Here is a 19859-nt window from a genome sequence, read left to right on the forward strand (position 1 = left end):
AATGGTACTAACCATATGATTCTTAATTCTGTAACCCATAGATTTAAAATTAATTGTGTTCATTGTTTTAAAAGTGCATATATTGGACTTCAGGTGCATTTTAAGTGTCAAAATATACAGTGTTGTAATAACATTTCAGCACTGTTTATTTTACCGCATACTGTAGTGGATTTGAAATTAATTATGCACATGGGGAACTTGTTCTTGTAAGAGAGTCCAGTATAAGTCAAGCACTGTTGGAAACTCATATGTGGAAGGACTTGGTATTTGCCAGAGTCAATTGAATATTACATGAGCTCCGGTGAACCCGGAGTGTTTGCTTCTGTTACTTTTCTTGACTTCAGCAACAGACAAATGACCTAAACTTAACCAGTGTTGTATGAGGGGTAGTAGTTGAGTTTCCACCCCCAAAAATTCAGAAAAACAATAAGAAAATGACAATATCATGGGAAAAAACTCAAATATTATGTATCTTGTGTTATAGTGTTATGTAGACTTATAATTCTCCTTTACTTTTTAATACCTTTCTATGAAATGGCGACCATACAAAGTAGGTATTTTAAGCCAAGTATGAATGGAGATGAGTGTAGGATGAGTGGCGCGATCTTGTAACCTTGTTGGTGACTAAGGCCGACATATTACTTAGATACAGCTGTTAATTAATAGCCCATACAATGGCAACTAAGGGACCTACAGTTTATAGTGGAATCCGAACCACATTTTTGTCTTGGTATACGAATTGGTCTAATTATCAGGATAGTACTGCGGATAGTCATAGTACTCACTAGTGCGGACATTAATCCACACCAGAGAGTATCGCATCCACAGTGCATGCCTATTAATATCCACAATTCTCCTTTACAAGTGAATAACTAATAGTGTTTGTGTAGTAATGTAATTGTTTTTTTGAGTTGCAGTCACATAGTACAAAACAAATCAAAACCAAACAAATAATCAACTAGCGAATATTATTAGCAAAAAGTTGTAAATCGTCGGTTGATGGCGAAACGAACCATTTATCATAACACATCACGTGACATTGGACTTACGTGATGTCTTTAATTGGTAAGTGATAAACTGTCAGAGATTAAAACCATCAGTCACTCAGTGAAGCTTTTATGACGTCATTGGCGTCAGTGTTGTGTTACGGAATGATGCACAGGTGATTTGTCAAACGAAATCTGAGGGAAAAATGAAAACGTTTGGAACTTGTTAGTTAACAGGTACATACGCCTTAGGCTTTAAGGATTGCATTTTCGTTTGCACGGTTATTGTTTGAATTTTATATTCTGTTTCATCTACGTCATCGGGTTTTTAAGGTTTTGTATGGGAATGGTCCAAATCCTGGTCTTGTTACTGTCTAACATTGATCTTTTGTTGGGTAGCATCATTAATTAAACGACAAATGACATTATTGGTTCATAATCAATCTTGTGTTTAATAAACAAGTTTCGTGAAAAAGGTTCTAAAATACAGGTATTTTTAAATCTCAGTAAAAAATGGCCACTGGTTAGATCCTGAGAGTGTCAGTTTGTTATTTTTGTTGAAAAAATATGCCACAAGTCAGTAGAATACAATGATACTCGCACCACAAAAAAAACCTGGAAACTTAGAGAGTTAAATTTGTCTGATTGGAATATTACCGGTACTAAAATGTTTCCATAAGCAAGTCATATTTATTCCCGATTTAAATGGCATCAGTTTTAACGAGTACTTATGTTTGCTGTTACTAGAAGGGGAAAAGTTTTTTGTATCAACTGTTCCTATTATAGGATGAAATTAATACATTTGCCCAATTTGATAAAAATATATCCATAAACGAGCAAACTACAACTTTAATTTTTTTGATTGGAATAAAATAAAAATTCCAAATGTACAGATTTTGGAATTTTCTTAGCAACCTTTAAAATTGTAACCTTTAAAACTGTCCTTTTACCAGAAAAGACAAACTGTTCTCTCTGGAACAACCCACATAAGGGGTTTCACCAAAATACTATTCCCGTTGTATCTCCTGTTACTTAGAATTAAGCCCTTAAACCAAATTTTCCAATAGGATAGTTAGTTCTTTTTAACTTTTTAAATTTAAAATGAAAAGTGTTTTTAATTATCTCCGTAACCGTTCAATAGTAAAACAACGCTCCAATATGCAAAATTATTTTTTAAGCTAAAAAAAATGGTCTGGAAAGAAATTTTATGTTTTTCGAGTCAAAAAAGGGAAAAAACTAATTTTCACCCCATAAACCCCCCTTACCCATAGTCCGATCATGCTGGTTCGCGATCTCGTTCGAATAATTTACACGTTTGTACCATATTTAATCAAAATCGGATAATCTTTGGCTAATGGACACACACATATAAATATATATATATATCAACATGAACATCAAAATGAAAAAGTAAATCGGTCCCGGGTCTAGATATTTCCATGAGACCTACGGTAATAGCTTATACCCTATATGGGGAATTCGCTAAAAAACAAAAAAACCTCTCCTAAACAACCTCAGTAGAGATAGGCTACTACTGAGATAATACACTACTTTATTTCATTGTTGACATTGTATGACGTCATGGTTCATGGCCACAAGACCGTTACGTTGAACTGCTCTTATTTACTCTCGTGTTTGACACGTCATGCGTGACGTCACATCTATCAACGAGCGTGTACAATGTTTGCGTGTTTGTGAGATTCTTGCTAAACCTTCATCGCCGCTCTACTACGTAGTATTTTAATCATTATACTCATTTTTTATACATAATTTGCCTCCAGGATTGATCTATTGACATAAAATGAGGTTACTAACCTGTCGTCAATCAGTCCTCTATTGTCTTTGATGACTATAGTTTCGGGGTTATAACCCCATTTTCAAATCTTCTCTTCAGTCGTCAAATGTCAAACATATTTTCTTGCGTAAGCCGTCGTCAAAATTACTTTACATATACACATAAACACACACGAAAACATTTATAAATACAAAGCATGTACATGCGCGTGAGGCCGGCCAAGGACAAAACCAGACTGCAGGGTTTGATAAGACTGTAGGTTAGCCGATGCCTACTTGATGGTGTTGACCTTGGGGGAGGGGAACCAGCTGTTTATCTCCTCTATTGTTCTGTAGTTTGGTCACTCTGTCAAATAAAATGTTTGATCCAAAATTTAACTTCTCGTTCAAAACATCATTTGGGGAATTTTTGATTGCCTTGTAAATTTCAAATGTTTCCAGAACGTTCATTTTATTACCTTTATTACATTTGTGTAATATCTCTAAATTATCTATGCAACTGTTGACATTGTGATTTTCGTTCATTAGGTGTTCTGCAAACTTAGATTTTTGTGTTTGCAATTTAGGCTTGGGAAGGTGTTCTACATACCTTTTCCTAAATGAACGACCTGATTGACCTATATATACCTTGGGACAATCGTTGCATGATAATCTGTACACGCCAGATGTTTCAAGACGTTACTATTATCTGTTAACTATTACTATAATTACTATTACTATACTATAAATATTACTATAACTATTAACTGTTACTATTATCAGGAGGGGATGTGTTCAATTGTTGTTCTAATTTATTGGTAGTCTTACATGCCAGAATGATGTTTTGTTTTTTTAATTCATTTTTCAAAGTGAAATGTAGATTATTGCCAAACTCAATGGATACGAATTTAGAATTATGTTCATCTGGAGACTTTTTGTTCTTCTGTTTATTAATGATCTTATCTATAATGCTGCTTGAGTAACCATTATTTACTGCTATGTATTTTAGAATTGTGTATTCAATGTTGTAATCTTCTTGGGTCATTGGCACCTTTAAGAGTCTATTCACAAAACTATTATATGCGGCCATTTTATGAGATTGCGGATGATTTGAAGTGGCGTGAATAGTATGGTCGGTGGTTGTAGGTTTCCTGTAGATTCTGTATGTAAGTTTATTGTTGTTTTTTATTAATGATAGATCAAGGAAGTTGATGGAATGATTCTGTTCAGTCTCCAAGGTGAATTGCAAATTATTGTATATACTGTTCAAATAATTATTGAACAAGTTTAACTGTCTCACATTTCCATTGAATAAAACAATAGTGTCGTCAACATACCTTTTATAGAATTTAATTTTATTAGCAAATTTGTTATTTTCGGAGAAAATATATTCATTTTCAAAATTGTTGAGGTAAATTTCTGAAAGAATACTAGACAGTGGAGAGCCCATAGCTAACCCTTCTTCCTGTAGATAGAATTTTCCGTTGAAGGAAAAGTAGTTTTGTTCCAAAACTATTTCAAGTAAACTAATTAACTCATTTATAGCATCGGCTTCAAGTTCAGAGTAAGTTAGCAGGTTGTTTTTTGTAATTTGCACAGGTCAGAACATAAAATTCAACAAAACATGCCTAGACATGAATGTAATACCAAACTATGTACAAATAAAAATTAAGAACAAAAGTTTTGTAGCTAAGAAAGTCAAGTCGTTGGCAGAAATAATATGGGTCAAAAATGAAATTAAATATTTATACAGAAAGAAAAATTTGTTAAATACTTTACTTATGAGAAAACATTTAGAACTATTAAATGCTTTGCACCCTTCACAGATTGATAAAGTAATCAATAATATCAACAGTAAAATCGATAAAATCATCTTCCAGAAAAAGAAAACCCAGAAAAAGAAATTAGATAGATTAATTGAACAACAAGCTAAGCCCATTGAACAGTTTTTAATAAATCACCAATTTTACCCAAGAGTTAAAAACTACACAGATGTCGTTTTTACTGACGACGAAATGAGCATTCTAAACAAAGGACTCAAACATAGTTTATCAGGTGGAAATTGGAACAAAAACTTGATATCTGAAATACTAAATGCTGAGATTGCAATTTGTTCCATCAATGACGAAAACTCCAGAAATTATGTGAGATATGTAATAGATAAGAAAATAAAATCTATTTTAGATGGTAAGAAACATAAAAATAATTCTCAAAAAATTGAAATTAAACTTATAAAGGCAATAAAAGAAAAGCTAGTAACTAATGATTGCATAATCACTAAGGCAGATAAAGGACAAACTGTTGTGATAATGAAATCTTTGGAATATAATGAAAAGGTGTTACGTTTTTTACGAGACAATAACATAAAAGAAATTCCTAATGATCCCACAGAGAAATTCCAGACTGCCTTAAAAAACGCAATGAATAAATCACATTTCATTTTAGATGGGAAAAAGTGTAATCACCTAAAAATGATTAAGCCTAAAGCACCAGCACTGAAGGGGCTACCTAAAATACATAAAAAACATATGCCGATGAGACCTTTAGTAAATTTTACCACTGCACCATCATACAAAATATCAAAAACACTAGACAGGATACTTCGGAGCAACATAAAATTGAACAACAACCACAGTCTTAAAAATAGCCTAGAGTTAATTGATTTTACTAAAAATATGAAGATAGAAAATAGACACACCTTAGCCTCACTAGACATAGTAAACCTGTACACAAATATCCCAGTTCAGAAAACTCTTGAAATTACAAAAAACAACCTGCTAACTTACTCTGAACTTGAAGCCGATGCTATAAATGAGTTAATTAGTTTACTTGAAATAGTTTTGGAACAAAACTACTTTTCCTTCAACGGAAAATTCTATCTACAGGAAGAAGGGTTAGCTATGGGCTCTCCACTGTCTAGTATTCTTTCAGAAATTTACCTCAACAATTTTGAAAATGAATATATTTTCTCCGAAAATAACAAATTTGATAATAAAATTAAATTCTATAAAATGTATGTTGACGACACTATTGTTTTATTCAATGGAAATGTGAGACAGTTAAACTTGTTCAATAATTATTTGAACAGTATATACAATAATTTGCAATTCACCTTGGAGACTGAACAGAATCATTCCATCAACTTCCTTGATCTATCATTAATAAAAAACAACAATAAACTTACATACAGAATCTACAGGAAACCTACAACCACCGACCATACTATTCACGCCACTTCAAATCATCCGCAATCTCATAAAATGGCCGCATATAATAGTTTTGTGAATAGACTCTTAAAGGTGCCAATGACCCAAGAAGATTACAACATTGAATACACAATTCTAAAATACATAGCAGTAAATAATGGTTACTCAAGCAGCATTATAGATAAGATCATTAATAAACAGAAGAACAAAAAGTCTCCAGATGAACATAATTCTAAATTCGTATCCATTGAGTTTGGCAATAATCTACATTTCACTTTGAAAAATGAATTAAAAAAACAAAACATCATTCTGGCATGTAAGACTACCAATAAATTAGAACAACAATTGAACACATCCCCTCCTGATAATAGTAACAGTCTTGAAACATCTGGCGTGTACAGATTATCATGCAACGATTGTCCCAAGGTATATATAGGTCAATCAGGTCGTTCATTTAGGAAAAGGTATGTAGAACACCTTCCCAAGCCTAAATTGCAAACACAAAAATCTAAGTTTGCAGAACACCTAATGAACGAAAATCACAATGTCAACAGTTGCATAGATAATTTAGAGATATTACACAAATGTAATAAAGGTAATAAAATGAACGTTCTGGAAACATTTGAAATTTACAAGGCAATCAAAAATTCCCCAAATGATGTTTTGAACGAGAAGTTAAATTTTGGATCAAACATTTTATTTGACAGAGTGACCAAACTACAGAACAATAGAGGAGATAAACAGCTGGTTCCCCTCCCCCAAGGTCAACACCATCAAGTAGGCATCGGCTAACCTACAGTCTTATCAAACCCTGCAGTCTGGTTTTGTCCTTGGCCGGCCTCACGCGCATGTACATGCTTTGTATTTATAAATGTTTTCGTGTGTGTTTATGTGTATATGTAAAGTAATTTTGACGACGGCTTACGCAAGAAAATATGTTTGACATTTGACGACTGAAGAGAAGATTTGAAAATGGGGTTATAACCCCGAAACTATAGTCATCAAAGACAATAGAGGACTGATTGACGACAGGTTAGTAACCTCATTTTATGTCATTATACTCATCTGTTTACAGTGAAAGAATCAAGGACTTACTCGTTTGACATACGAAAATAAAGTTACTTTGTGTTCGAGTTTTAAGAGTTTAGAGGTAGAATAGTATTTGGACCTTTTAAAACGAGGAAGGGACAACGGTATTCAATTCAGTGTAGTTAACATAGTTATTAATACACTTATAAATCCTGCTGTTTATAAATAAGGTGTACCAAGCTACAATATTGTGATGCCAAAACACATAACATCACGTTGTAGGGTTGGTACAAGTGTTAATTAAGACATCCAATACACACGTTCTAGGGTATACAATACAATCAATATATTGCAATTTGTGGTTGATACTCGTACACAATTTCATTAGTAAAGCAAACTAGAACTACGTATCTTGGAAAGAATATATTTAATGTCAGAAATAGTGTTTAACAATAGAAGACACGTTTATTTCCCGAATTTATATTCAACGAGTTCAGAGTGTTTAAAATCATTGTACTTAATGTATTTAGCAACATCGAACTTACTCAGAGAATATTTTAAACTGCAAACGTTCAGATTCGTTATTTTGTATGGTGGTATTGAACATACCTAAAACAAATAAATGTTTGTTGATTTCATTACACAAATTTAAATCATTGGCCGAATAATTTTGTAAGCAGCAAAGTATTCTAGGGGGTATAGCAAAAGATGAAAATTAATAGTTTAGAAAAACTAGATAAATACACAATAAAATAAAATGTAAAGCACAGATCATAAAATAACCCTAAAATAATAGTAACAAAATTTCGTTGACACAATCGACGAGTGTCACCAACATGAACTAGACATGAAAACGAGCTTCAATATTTGCAATGGGGTGAGAAGTCTTCTTGTGTCGGTTGGTCTATGATTTCACTTTAGAAAAAAGTTAGTTTATTCTATAGAAATCAGTAATTTAAAATTTTACACCATTTAAAATGTTGCAGGATTTGAAGTCTACTTGTGTTGGTTTAGTCGACGGTAAAACGAGAACGAGAAGTAATATTGTGAGCTTTAAAATTAATAAAGAGTAAATTGTTGAAATAATTCACAAAGCAAAATATACAATAATAAATCACAATATACACTCACCTATAACAGAAAATAAAAATTAGTTTTATTTTAATCAATCAACAGTTTAACACTGTTTATATTCTTTACTGCTCAGCTACATAAAGACTAAACAAAGTGCATTTAAAGAGAAAAGAAGAACTACTACCTAATCTGTTTACTTTAAATTTATCCTTGCAAATTACCTAAAGATGTACCATAGCACAAACTTACTTGTAATGTAATTCTTTATGTCAAGTCCATTAAACTGGCTAGTATATTTGCGAAACTACTAACCCAATGTTCAAAAATTTTACACATTTTCAAAAACATTGAAGATTTTTGGAAACATCAATGTTCAAAAACATTGAACATGTTCTAGAACCTCAATGTTCAAAAACTTCGAACATGTTCGGAAACATCAATGTCCAAAAATATTAAACATGTTCCAGAAACTTCAATGTTCAAAAACATTGAAGATTTTTGGAAACATCAATGTTCAAAAACATTGAACATGTTCCAGAAACCTCAATGTCCAAAAACATTGAAAACAATTGAGTATGTTCGCAAACCTCCATGTTAAAAAACCTTCGACGCGACCTCATAACAGTCGCGTTGTTATGTTAATTTAACAAAATATTTTCTACTTTGTCGTTAACTAATAGAGGATAATAAATTTATAATATTATGTTGTTAAACCTTTATTTTGAACATTCAAAACACTAACCAAGCCTATATTTATTTGGAGTATTTCACCATCGAATTTTGAAGTTATTTTACGCGCACAGAATAGGACAGAGTAGGACTTAAGAATAAAACATAAAACCAATCACTAGAGATGTTTGTTAAATTCAACAAAGACATTGTTAGGGCGTAGTGGATTCGCGGATACAATTGCAGTTTTGTTTTAATCAATCTACTTCAACATTTAAAGAAAATTCAAGGGTGCTTGCTAAATATAGAAGTTTGTTTCCTAATTGCATGACTATTTTTACAAGCTCTAGTTGGTAATAACAAAGAATCTGCTATTTTGAAAATCTGTTTGTTTTTATGAAGGGATTTAAAGTTGCTGGCTAATTTGTTCGATGAACGCAACTCAGGTCAAATATTTGAGAACAATAATATCTATATATAAAGCCAAAAGTACCCATGAACTTTTGAGAAAACTACAAGTCACGCCCTCATAAACCATATACTTAAAATGTTTGTTATGACGAGATACCTTGCGCAAAACTATCCATTATTTCTTAAATTGCCCTATAAGGTCGTAATTGCTTTCCAAAGGGAACTTTCCATATAGTCCAGTCAACCTGTGTTTTTAGGTGGAAAAAATTAGTAACAAGCTGATTTTTTTCCCACCGACTACTACCATTTAGAGAAGTGGGTAATTACTCACCTCTTAACAGTTAAAACGACTACGCTACTACAAGGCTGGGTATTTCTTGTTGAATTTCCATTGTTGTCGATTTCCTTTTCAACGGGGGTGGATTTAGTGGGTGGTTGGATTCTCCGAAACCATTTCTCCTCCGCATTCTCTACGGAGCTTTCTGTTAGAAACATGCATAATGTTTTAACTTGTACTTTCTGCATAATGTTCTAGTACTGTAGTAAACTTTTTACACCACAATAATATGTGTAAAGAGTTATAATTCATATTTAAATTGGTTGTTAACGCAAATATGGTTATTATTGCATCAGTTAATCCATATGTAAGAACCCTAGTTTTAAAATTGAAATAAAAACTTAAATACCCCCGCCGCAGCAAACCTGCCGACCAAGCGAATTTCCATTTGTCTGAATTGATTTTCAGTTAAATATATTTTAATAACATTAGGTTTAACGAGTACCTAGGTTTGCTGCTACAAGGAAACTAATAAAGTGCGTTTATGAGTAAAATATTGATAGCTTAGTACAAAATAAATAAATTTGCCAAGTTTGATCAAAATATATCCATAAACAAGCAAACTACACAACATTTGACAATATTCTCCATAAGAATAACATGGGAATTTTAAATTTACAATTTTTTTAATTTTCTCCGTTACTAATAATCGAACAAAAATACTTTTATATACTAAATTATTTGTTTTTTTAAGCTCTTTAAAAAGGTCTAAAGAGAAATTGGGAAATTTTGTATTTTGAGGGTCAAAAGTGAGAAAAACCAATTTTTACCCCATAAAACCCCCCGTAAAGCCCCGTTCCCATGGTCCGATCGTGCTGGTTCGCGAACTCATTCAAGTTTATCCCGCTTTACACCTTTAAACCAAATTTCATCAAAATCGGACAAAAATTAATCAAGTTATCGCGTTCACGGACGTATATATATATATATATATATGTCTATATATATATATATATACATGTATAAAAATTTGAACGAATGGTGTTTTTGGCCTCTGGGGACATCAAAATGAAAAAGTAAATCGGTCCCGGGTCTAGGTCTTACCGTGCCACCTACGGTAATAGCTACTTCCCTATAGGGAAATTCGCTAAAACAAAAAATTAAAAAGTAAAGGTTCAGCTAAGTCACACACTTTACTAATTTAATTTTAATTTACGGTTAAACTTTGTTTTTACTACCAAGTCATTTGACAATTCAGAATATTTTTTATTGTTCGATATATTATAACTATATAGATTGAATAATCCATGGATTAATTTTTTATAACTACATTATATAGAACCATTTGTAAAATGTATATGTACAATAAAAAAAGAACTGTATGACAAATAAATATCAACGAAATACTAACTACAAATTTTAGTTTCAGTAAAAAAAAAGATTTACGACTTAGTGTGACAATTACATTTATATTTTTAATCGGTTTTAGTAACATCATATTTTAATCATTACGAAAAAATAAACGGTACATAGCAGGAATCTGACACATTATTTCTCCAATTACCTTGTAAACACCATTATCATGTAAGTGGTGAGAGTAATTATCATCAACCGAGCAATTTTTAAATACTATTTTCCGTTATTTTATGTACATTTATGGGTAAATCACAATTAAAAATCAAAATAAAAAATAAAAACCTGGAGACACCATAGATTAATACCCAAATACCATTTTTATCAAAATCGGACAACACATCACATCGAAACCCACTATTTTGGGCTCAGGGGGCCTAATAATAAATCCACCCAAAACTCAAACTCATAAATGTCCATGAAACAATATTTTCTTGGTATACTTTGTAGCCCTATAGGGGAAGAAAGTAAAAATTAATCGTCATTATCTTTTCTTACTATAGTGATTTGATTTCTGCTGTTACATAATAGAGATTTTAAAGTAAAAAATCACAGTCAAAGGTTTATAGATAGAGCTATGAATCCAAATTAGAAACACAATATCAGTTTACTAATATAATACATGTCATATAAATTTTAGCAATCTTACACCAACAGAAATAGATCTTAATAAAATTCAGTTTCCTTCTTCCTATGTTTAGTTGAATACCAAACGCGTTTTGAAGCATATAAAAATCATGTGTTTTTATATACAAGTTATACATAGTCCAAAAACCAGTCATTTCCATAATAAATTGGAAACTTTAAAAACGCTTATTGTACTCTAACAGCACAATAAATTTAATATAGTTTAAAATTGGAAAAAATAGAATCTTGATTGACTTATGCTTAATTAATTAACATTGCAAATATGGTGAATTACATGAACGGCAACATACCATGACTCAACCACATAATATAATATTTAGTTTAATTAAAGTTTGATCTGTGGTCTCCAAATATTTATTCTACTAGAGAATCAAATTAACACTGTTTGTGATTCAGTTCCACAAGCAGTAAAAGTTGAGTCGTTAAGCATGTTTAACTGATAGAGGACTCCCTGCTGTTTGGGATGGTTTCGCTGAAAACCACCCACTCGCACACCCCCACCCTCGTACCCAACATAGGAAGGCGACAACAATGAACAACCCATTCATTGTACGAGAGGAGGCAATGCGACCGTCCATCATTACCAGAACTGTGCTTTGAAAACATTGGGAATTAGTTTTTCCTCGTTGTTAATTTTTATTTACCATTATCCTAGTTATGGATAAATCGAGTGTTTGGTATATTCCTCTTAAGATCGATAGGTCACTGGATCTATTCCCAGCGATTGGGCGATATATTATAATTTCTGATAAAAGGGTTGACGATAGGTACGACACAAAGGTTTGTACAGTTTCCGCTCCTTAGGTAAAAATTTAAAAAATATAATTCACAATGAAATAAAGCAATAGGAAATTTGATAAATCTACGGGTTTGATGTGATTTACTTATTATATTAAAACATTTTAGATAACAAAGTCATTAGACAGACACATTGTCTCAACAATATTGGTTAAAAGGATAATGTCAATCCTTCTACCTCGATGAGGACAAAGTATGTCCTTTGAAGATCTTGTAGGTTGTGTGGCTTTTAGGTCTAGGAATATAATATTGCTTAGCATGGTGGACAAAGGATAGTTTAAGGTATTTTCTAATGAAGTTGAACTTCCTTCCCTTTTGATTAAATTAATTCACTATATTGCCATCCAGCTGCATTAAATTATCTCAAGTAAGTTTATATCCTGTATAATTTAGAGAGTGGCTATGTGTTTATAATTCATCTACTACACTTCATTTACTATCCGCTTTAAAAATGTGTTAAACCAATCAAAAAATATGTTTACACTATTCTTTATCTTGTAGTAAATTGCACTCTGTTCAACCTTCTACTTCAACGCAAAATAAGTTAAATAAAATGAAAACAAGCATAAAACAAAGATCAATAGTGAATTAATTGATTTCAATATATTATATAAAAGCTTACTTGCCGTATCCAATGTGGAAATGTCAAAGACAATAGCACTTGATAAAGTAATTATTTTTTATAAAAAAACATCAAACATACGTATGCAATTTTACTTCACACCCATGCATGGATTTAACCAAATGTTCACTATAAATAGTCTGTGTGTTTTGTCGCAAATATATCCCACAGAAAATAAATAACACATCCACGTTTAAAAACGAATCCTATACAGTAGGTACTTTGAAACAAACTACCCTTAGCAATATTTGAGTGCCTTTAAACAGTATGTATTTTTCATCACTCTGTATTCGAAAATTGCCCATTTCCAGCTGGGACCTTCGAAAATCTTCAATTTTCATACTAAAAACAAATAGTGATCAGCTGACTTTCCCTGACATAAACATTACTTTCGTTAGATAAACAATCTATCTATCTATATATTAATAGGCAAGCATGTTTCTTTAAAACCTTTTTTCTCAGCTCGTGTGCATCGTGGGGTAAATCTACGCATACCGTTAGAAAGCTATTTTCCTGTAGGTGTGCAGAATCCCTTTATAAATTTAAATAGGCTTAAAGATAAGCACAAAAAATTAGTTTAAAAATTTGAAAAAATTAACATGGATCTTGTGCGTTGCCATACTGGTGACGAAATAACAACGAAATATAAACAGAAAATCAAAACAAATGGAAGAAACTCCAATCACATGTTTTATTTACAGTGTGGGGTGAAAATAGAGAAGTGAGTAAGTTAACATTACATATTTTTGGTCGAGTTTCGACCACTGGACGACCTCTCGTCTATATATTAATAGGCAAGCATGTTTCTTTAAAACCTTTTTTCTCAGCTCGTGTGCATCGTAGGGAAAATCTACGCATACCGTTGGAAAGCTATTTTCCTGTAGGTGTGCAGAATCCCTTTATAAATTAAAATAGGCTCAAAGATAAGCACAAAAAATGAGTTTAAAATTTGAAAAAATTAACATGGATCATATGGGTTGCTATGCTGGTGACGAAATAACAACGAAATATAAACAGAAAATCAAAACAAATGGAAGAAACTCCAATCACATGTTTTATTTACAGTGTGAGGTTAAAATAGAGAAATCTGTACATTACATATTTTTGGTCGAGTTTCGACCACTGGACGACCTCTAGTACTTATAAATACACGGGTTTGTCGACAACAAACAAGAGAATAGTGTTACATTCAACTGTACCAATGAACTACACGAATACTGTAACAAATAGAACATCAACGTTTATGGTAACGCAACAATTATGATAATACGAATCGTGCGATACAGACGTTGGCGACGATGACGTCAACAATGGGACTTCAATATTCATTTGACGTTCTGATAAATCCTCAGCTTGTGCTCTTGATGACGTATTTTGGATTACAGTAATTACTCAGATTTTCAACCAAACAGTTTAAATACGTTTTAGTCTATAAATAATTATTTGTAATAGTTGAGAAAACAATGATGGATTTCTACATATTGTTACGTTAAATGTGTTACTATTTCGTGTATAGCAAGGTTGTACTATCGTATTGATTTAAGTAGTATGACTTAAGAACTTTCTGCTCACCTTATCAACGATTGTTATTTGATTGAAAATACTTCTACTCGCCTGACACACCTATCATTTGTTGTTTTATTGTTAGCTGCAGGTACACATCGAGTTGTTATGTTAATGTCAGGGCTGTTGCGGTTGCTTATGGTTAGCTATATTTATTTATACTAAAGGGAAAGTAACTTGTCATTTAATAATACGTCTATTGATTCATAACTAGTCTTTTAAATAAACTTAACTGAAAGTAAACTATTATTATTGAAGACACGATGTGTGAATCTAGAATATACCACATCGTTTGATTTATCACATAGAAAAGGAGATATTTCAGAATTATATGGCTAAGTGGTTAAAGAGCTCGCCTGGCAATCATAAGCTCACTGGTTCGATTGTGAGAAAAGTCAATTGCTTTTGATGGTTTGAAACTGGACCCAGTCGTCCCTGATCATTGGGCTTTAAACATACTCCCTTGTGTTGGTTAGTCTTTGATAAAATAACCCTGACTGATGAAACAGCTGATCTCAGTCGGTAACAAAGCCACACAGATCGTGTCACAACTACATTCATCCTTCACCAATCATATTTGGGTTGAAATATGCACCTAGTTGGCGTCCCCATCTCATAATGATGATGATAATTAAGTTGGGAACGCAACTGAGGTGCGTATTTAGCCGAAATATAAGTGAAGAAGAGTGTAGAATAGAGTAAGACGCATTGGGCGTGTAGATTTGAGAGACAAGCTGTTTATTTACCGTTATTTGTCATTATTAAAATCTCAATGATCATGGCCAAAGTAGTTCCAGTTTTAAGGCAAAAGGTTTTTGACCCTTCTCAGGAACCGGTAACCTTTTTATTTTAAACTAGCAGAATACCCGTCCTTCGTACGGGGTTTGCGTATAAGTATAAAATGCTTATTGCGGTTATACTCATGCTTTGTGTTTGCAATGGAAAAGGACACGGTTTGAGAAAATTTGGTTCTTTTAATTTACGGAAGCTATAGACCGCATATACACATATACCATAGCAATAATCTTCTACCACTGAGAAAGGTCAGTAGCTTTTTGATGGTTCGAAACTGGACCCAGCTGTTCCTGATCATTGGGCTTTAAATAAATGATCCTGGCTAATGAAACAGCTGATCTTAGTCAGTAACAAAGCTACACAGATCATCTCACACCATTCTACACTCATCCTTCACTCATATTTGGGTTAAAATACGCACCTAAGTGGCGTCCCCATCTCAATGGTTGATTGATTGATTGATTGATTGACTACACCTCAACAATAAAAAGTAAACCATCGAATATCCGCACAATATCAAAAAATTATTTATAAATTAAAAAAACATAAACTTAAACAATCCTACTTTAACAGTTCTCATTGTGCATCACAGCCTTTTGTTGCGGCTTGGTTCAAATTAGCTATGTTGTCATGAATGAAAAATCAAATAATATTGCTGCACCCTGTCGTTGAAACTTATAACTTTTAATAATATTGAATATCATAGAACAAATTGTGTAATTGAAACAGCTGACAAAATCCTTTAATCGCTTTTAAAAATGAATATTAAATATGAATAACTCATAAGGTTAACATGGGAAACTCCAGAGCCACTGGGGCGGAGCCCGAAAGGATTTTTGAGATAAGAATATGTCTATATGTTAATCGGGAATGTGAGCTATCGTCATACCAAATTTCAGCCCAATCCGACCAGTAGTAAAAGCGTGATTGAACTTCAAACAAACAAACAAACAAACAAACAAATAAACAAACAAACACACAAACTTTCACATTTATAATATTAGTAAGATTAGCACTTCTCCTCTAACAGCAACTTAAATAAGTGGTTACATTTAGTCCATGACGTCATTGTTCCCAGCACCAACTGACCAGCGTGATGCTAAAATCTGTACGTCACATAGACCGTTACGTAGTACATCACGCTAGCTTGGCGTGACCCATGCAACAAACAGTTCCAACAAACGCTTACAGTTTATGTGCTGCCCCAAATATCGCTTAATTATTCCATTTTGTTGTTGATGTTTCCATGTAACGTCTGACCACCTTGTACGATATGAGAAAGATAAGGAATGCAGTGAGAATTAAGAGTGGGCAGTACCATATTGGATTGATGTCCCATAAGATCGACGTAATCTGTTGAACCTTAAAGCCGTTATTTTTTAACATATACTGCGTTTGATGTCTTTGGAAAGAGAATACAATTCTACAGGGGTTTGCTTTGGTTCTCCAAACTAAAAGAAACAGTAGACTGTTCTAAGAATTGAAATTCATTATGTAGCAACTGACCTGTTAGCTTGGACTATAAAATACTTGATTGTTTTTAAGGTTAGTTAATTAGTGTTAGTTAATTAACGACATCTTTGACTGCACATTCTTCAGGAGAGCCTAGTTTATTTCATCCTAGGTTGTGTATAAAATCAAAGCAAAGGATTAATTTTGCAATTAGGAAAATTTAGCTTTTACTAAATTATAATAAATAGTAAATAATCCAGCTGCTTTTAATTTTCTGAGAATGCACGAAAGACCATCTTACAGAATATTTGACCCATACTTGGCATCAAATACGCTTAATACATCTTAAAATTGTCTAAGATTCTTCCAGTCTCCTTAAGCCTTACTTGTAAGTTCACATGGACCTCAGACTTGACACGGAATATATTAGGGTAAAGGATTTGTTTATGACCTTCCTTAGCATTTTGTAACTAGGCTCTAACAGGTGGAATAGTTTTACATATGACTCCAGGGTTGCAGTATTAACACTTTGATAAAAATCCATTTGGAATCCGACGGGGTGCGAGCTGGTCTAGTGGTAGAGCACAGGTCTTCGGATCCCGGGTTCAAATCCCTTTAACCACCAATAGATTTAATCCATGTGATAATACCGTGACCCTCTAGGACTAGCCTAATGTAATGTGTAAAACAGTTTCGGGCTGGGACCAAACCTCCTAGGATGTGATAGTGGGATATTAATAATAAAATGTGATCAGATGCATCCAAGTTTTTATTTTTGGTTGGGGTGGCTAAAAGACTTAGTAAAAGAATTAGTTTGTATACAACAGAACAATTCCAACTGAGCACACTAAACACACACTTCAGGATATTTGTACAATATGTATCCTTATCCAAGGAAGAATATGTAATGTTAATTTAAACCAGTTACGAATCACATGGCTGGGAAAGTAATTTAACCAATTAACTTAATTTATTTTCGAACTAGCTTGTATACAATAGAACACTTCCGAACATAGTAAAATCGTCAGGAAATTCGTGGTACAATACGTTTCCTTAGCCAAGCAACAAGTAGTTGCGTTGGCGGGGTGGGTGTAAGGGCAGGGGGAGAGTTTTGCCTTTTAACCCCCCATGTCGCTTGGCTGAGTCTCATTCGGCGACATGTCGCAAGCTATGCACATCTGTGTCGCCATCTCCGCTATCATCTACGTACTTCTGGCCTGTGCAGGTAAAATTGGAAACAAATTTATTAAAATATATTCCATCCCTTATATTGACTGGTTGACGATCGGTCGTGATTAACAGATTGAATTGGTGTCTATAAAACAATTTTGTAGGTGGAACTTTTAATATTTCTTGGAGCGTTATTGTAAATGATTAATTTTATTAAAAATAGTAATTTTGTTTTAAAATAGTATTTAATTGCTTGAAAATTCTTCAACAATTGATTATTAGCAATTTGAGAAGTTTTAAAATCTTAAAATTATAAGTCAACTTTTAAAAACTTTTGAATTAATTAGCTACCAGGTTAAGTGCAAAGTACACAAAACTGAGGATAATTTTAACTGGATGGTGAATTGTCATTGTTGAAATAATTTTGTATGCATAACTTAAACATTAGGTAAACAACTTTAAGTTGTACAGTACTACATTATTCCTGTTTTGATATATTTATTTAAGTTTTCGCCTGGAATTGCTTCCTACATATCTTGAGACTAGGTCTAGAAGCAATTATAATTAGATAAAATCCATTGGTGGGATTTGAACCCGGGAACTCGGGGACCAAAGACCCTCTACCACCAGACCAGCTCGCTCCACCAGTTTTAAAATTAATACTCTATAGGGTTTGAAATTTTTCCAATGATTCAAACTTTAAATAATAAGAGTCTAGCTCCAAAACCTTAGAAAATACATGTAGGTGCAAATTTAATAAACATATAAACATCAATAACGACATGACTGTAGGCGCCTTTGCATAATATACTCCATGAAAGTATGGTAAAACTACTCAAACCTATGGTTATTTTTCTGGTTGGTTGAAAACACTTTATTTAATGTCAAATTAACTTAGGACACGCACCTCTCCAAAATTCAAACTCTTGGATGTATTCATAATTTAATACTATAAAATAACACGTTACATCCTGTAGAAAATTATAGTGTAACTGATATTGACTTTCTTTGTACTGAATATTTTATTAAAATTGTTAAAATATTCAGTGATTTAATTAAAAACTGAAGCTTATAACTACAGCCTCCATTTAAGCCAACAGCCGGCTAATTACTTAATTACTTTATTTAATTAAGTAAATTCTTACTTAATTAAAATCTTCAAACTCAACATAATTTACTAAAAAGATCCCTCAATTTTACCCAAATTTCAAATATTAAAATTTGTGAGTAAATAACTTATAAACTTGTTTCCTTAACATAAAATGTTTATCGCAAAAGGAACGCATTTTTATATTGGAAATGTATCCTTATGAAAGCAAAACAGAATAAATGCATCAACATTTTAAAATAATCTTGGAAACAACGTGGATGAAAGATTTTACGGTAAACCTATGGTGCCTTAGGTAGGGAGATATTATAAGGGTAGTAATAATTATGTAAAGAAAAGGACTTATTCACTGTATTGAATAATAATTGACATTGGAAAGATAACGCATTCAGCAACTTTTTTTGATAAATGTTAAGAAAATGAATTTGATGAAAATAGATGAAATTAATGAAAATATATTACGGATAATTACATTTCCACGTTTATAAGTGTAAAGAGCGTTTATATTAAAACTGAATCCAAAATAATTTAATACAATCACACCTCATCGCGATAATACTGTATATTTGGTATAAAATATAAAATACAATTTAATATGTTTAAAATTAAGCTATTAATGGACAGTTTTATAGGCCTAACATTTCGCACATATTATATCCCATACTGTAGCAAAACAAAATATAATCAAATACTTTGGTGTTCTTTGCAATTTATTTATACAACCGTAATACCATGTAATACGTAACTGAACTAATTTTAATCTTACATTTAACTTGTAAAAATCTTTTGTAAATTCTCATTTAGAGGTGTTCTTTAAATTACACCATAGCATGGACTTTGACAAATGTTCAGTTTGCGTTAATTT

At 32.4% G+C, this 19859-nt stretch overlaps 1 protein-coding gene across 7 annotated transcripts in view; it reads left to right on the top strand.

Moving 5' to 3' along the window:
• The first annotated feature begins 17877 nt into the window (after positions 1 to 17877).
• The window catches only part of LOC128997682 (uncharacterized), a 96949-nt gene continuing 94967 nt past the window's right edge, over positions 17878 to 19859 (top strand). For all 7 annotated transcript variants that reach the window (XM_054423329.1, XM_054423333.1, XM_054423330.1 and 4 more), the window contains exon 1: positions 17878 to 17941. In XM_054423329.1, coding sequence (XP_054279304.1) covers positions 17887 to 17941 — 55 coding nt within the window. In that variant the 5' untranslated portion in view covers positions 17878 to 17886. The remainder of the gene's footprint in view (positions 17942 to 19859) is intronic.

This window comes from Macrosteles quadrilineatus, unplaced genomic scaffold (genome assembly GCF_028750875.1).
Source record: "Macrosteles quadrilineatus isolate MER2022 unplaced genomic scaffold, UCM_ALF_1.0 Scaffold_6__1_contigs__length_79288215, whole genome shotgun sequence".
In the NCBI taxonomy this organism is placed as follows: Eukaryota; Metazoa; Arthropoda; class Insecta; order Hemiptera; family Cicadellidae; genus Macrosteles; species Macrosteles quadrilineatus.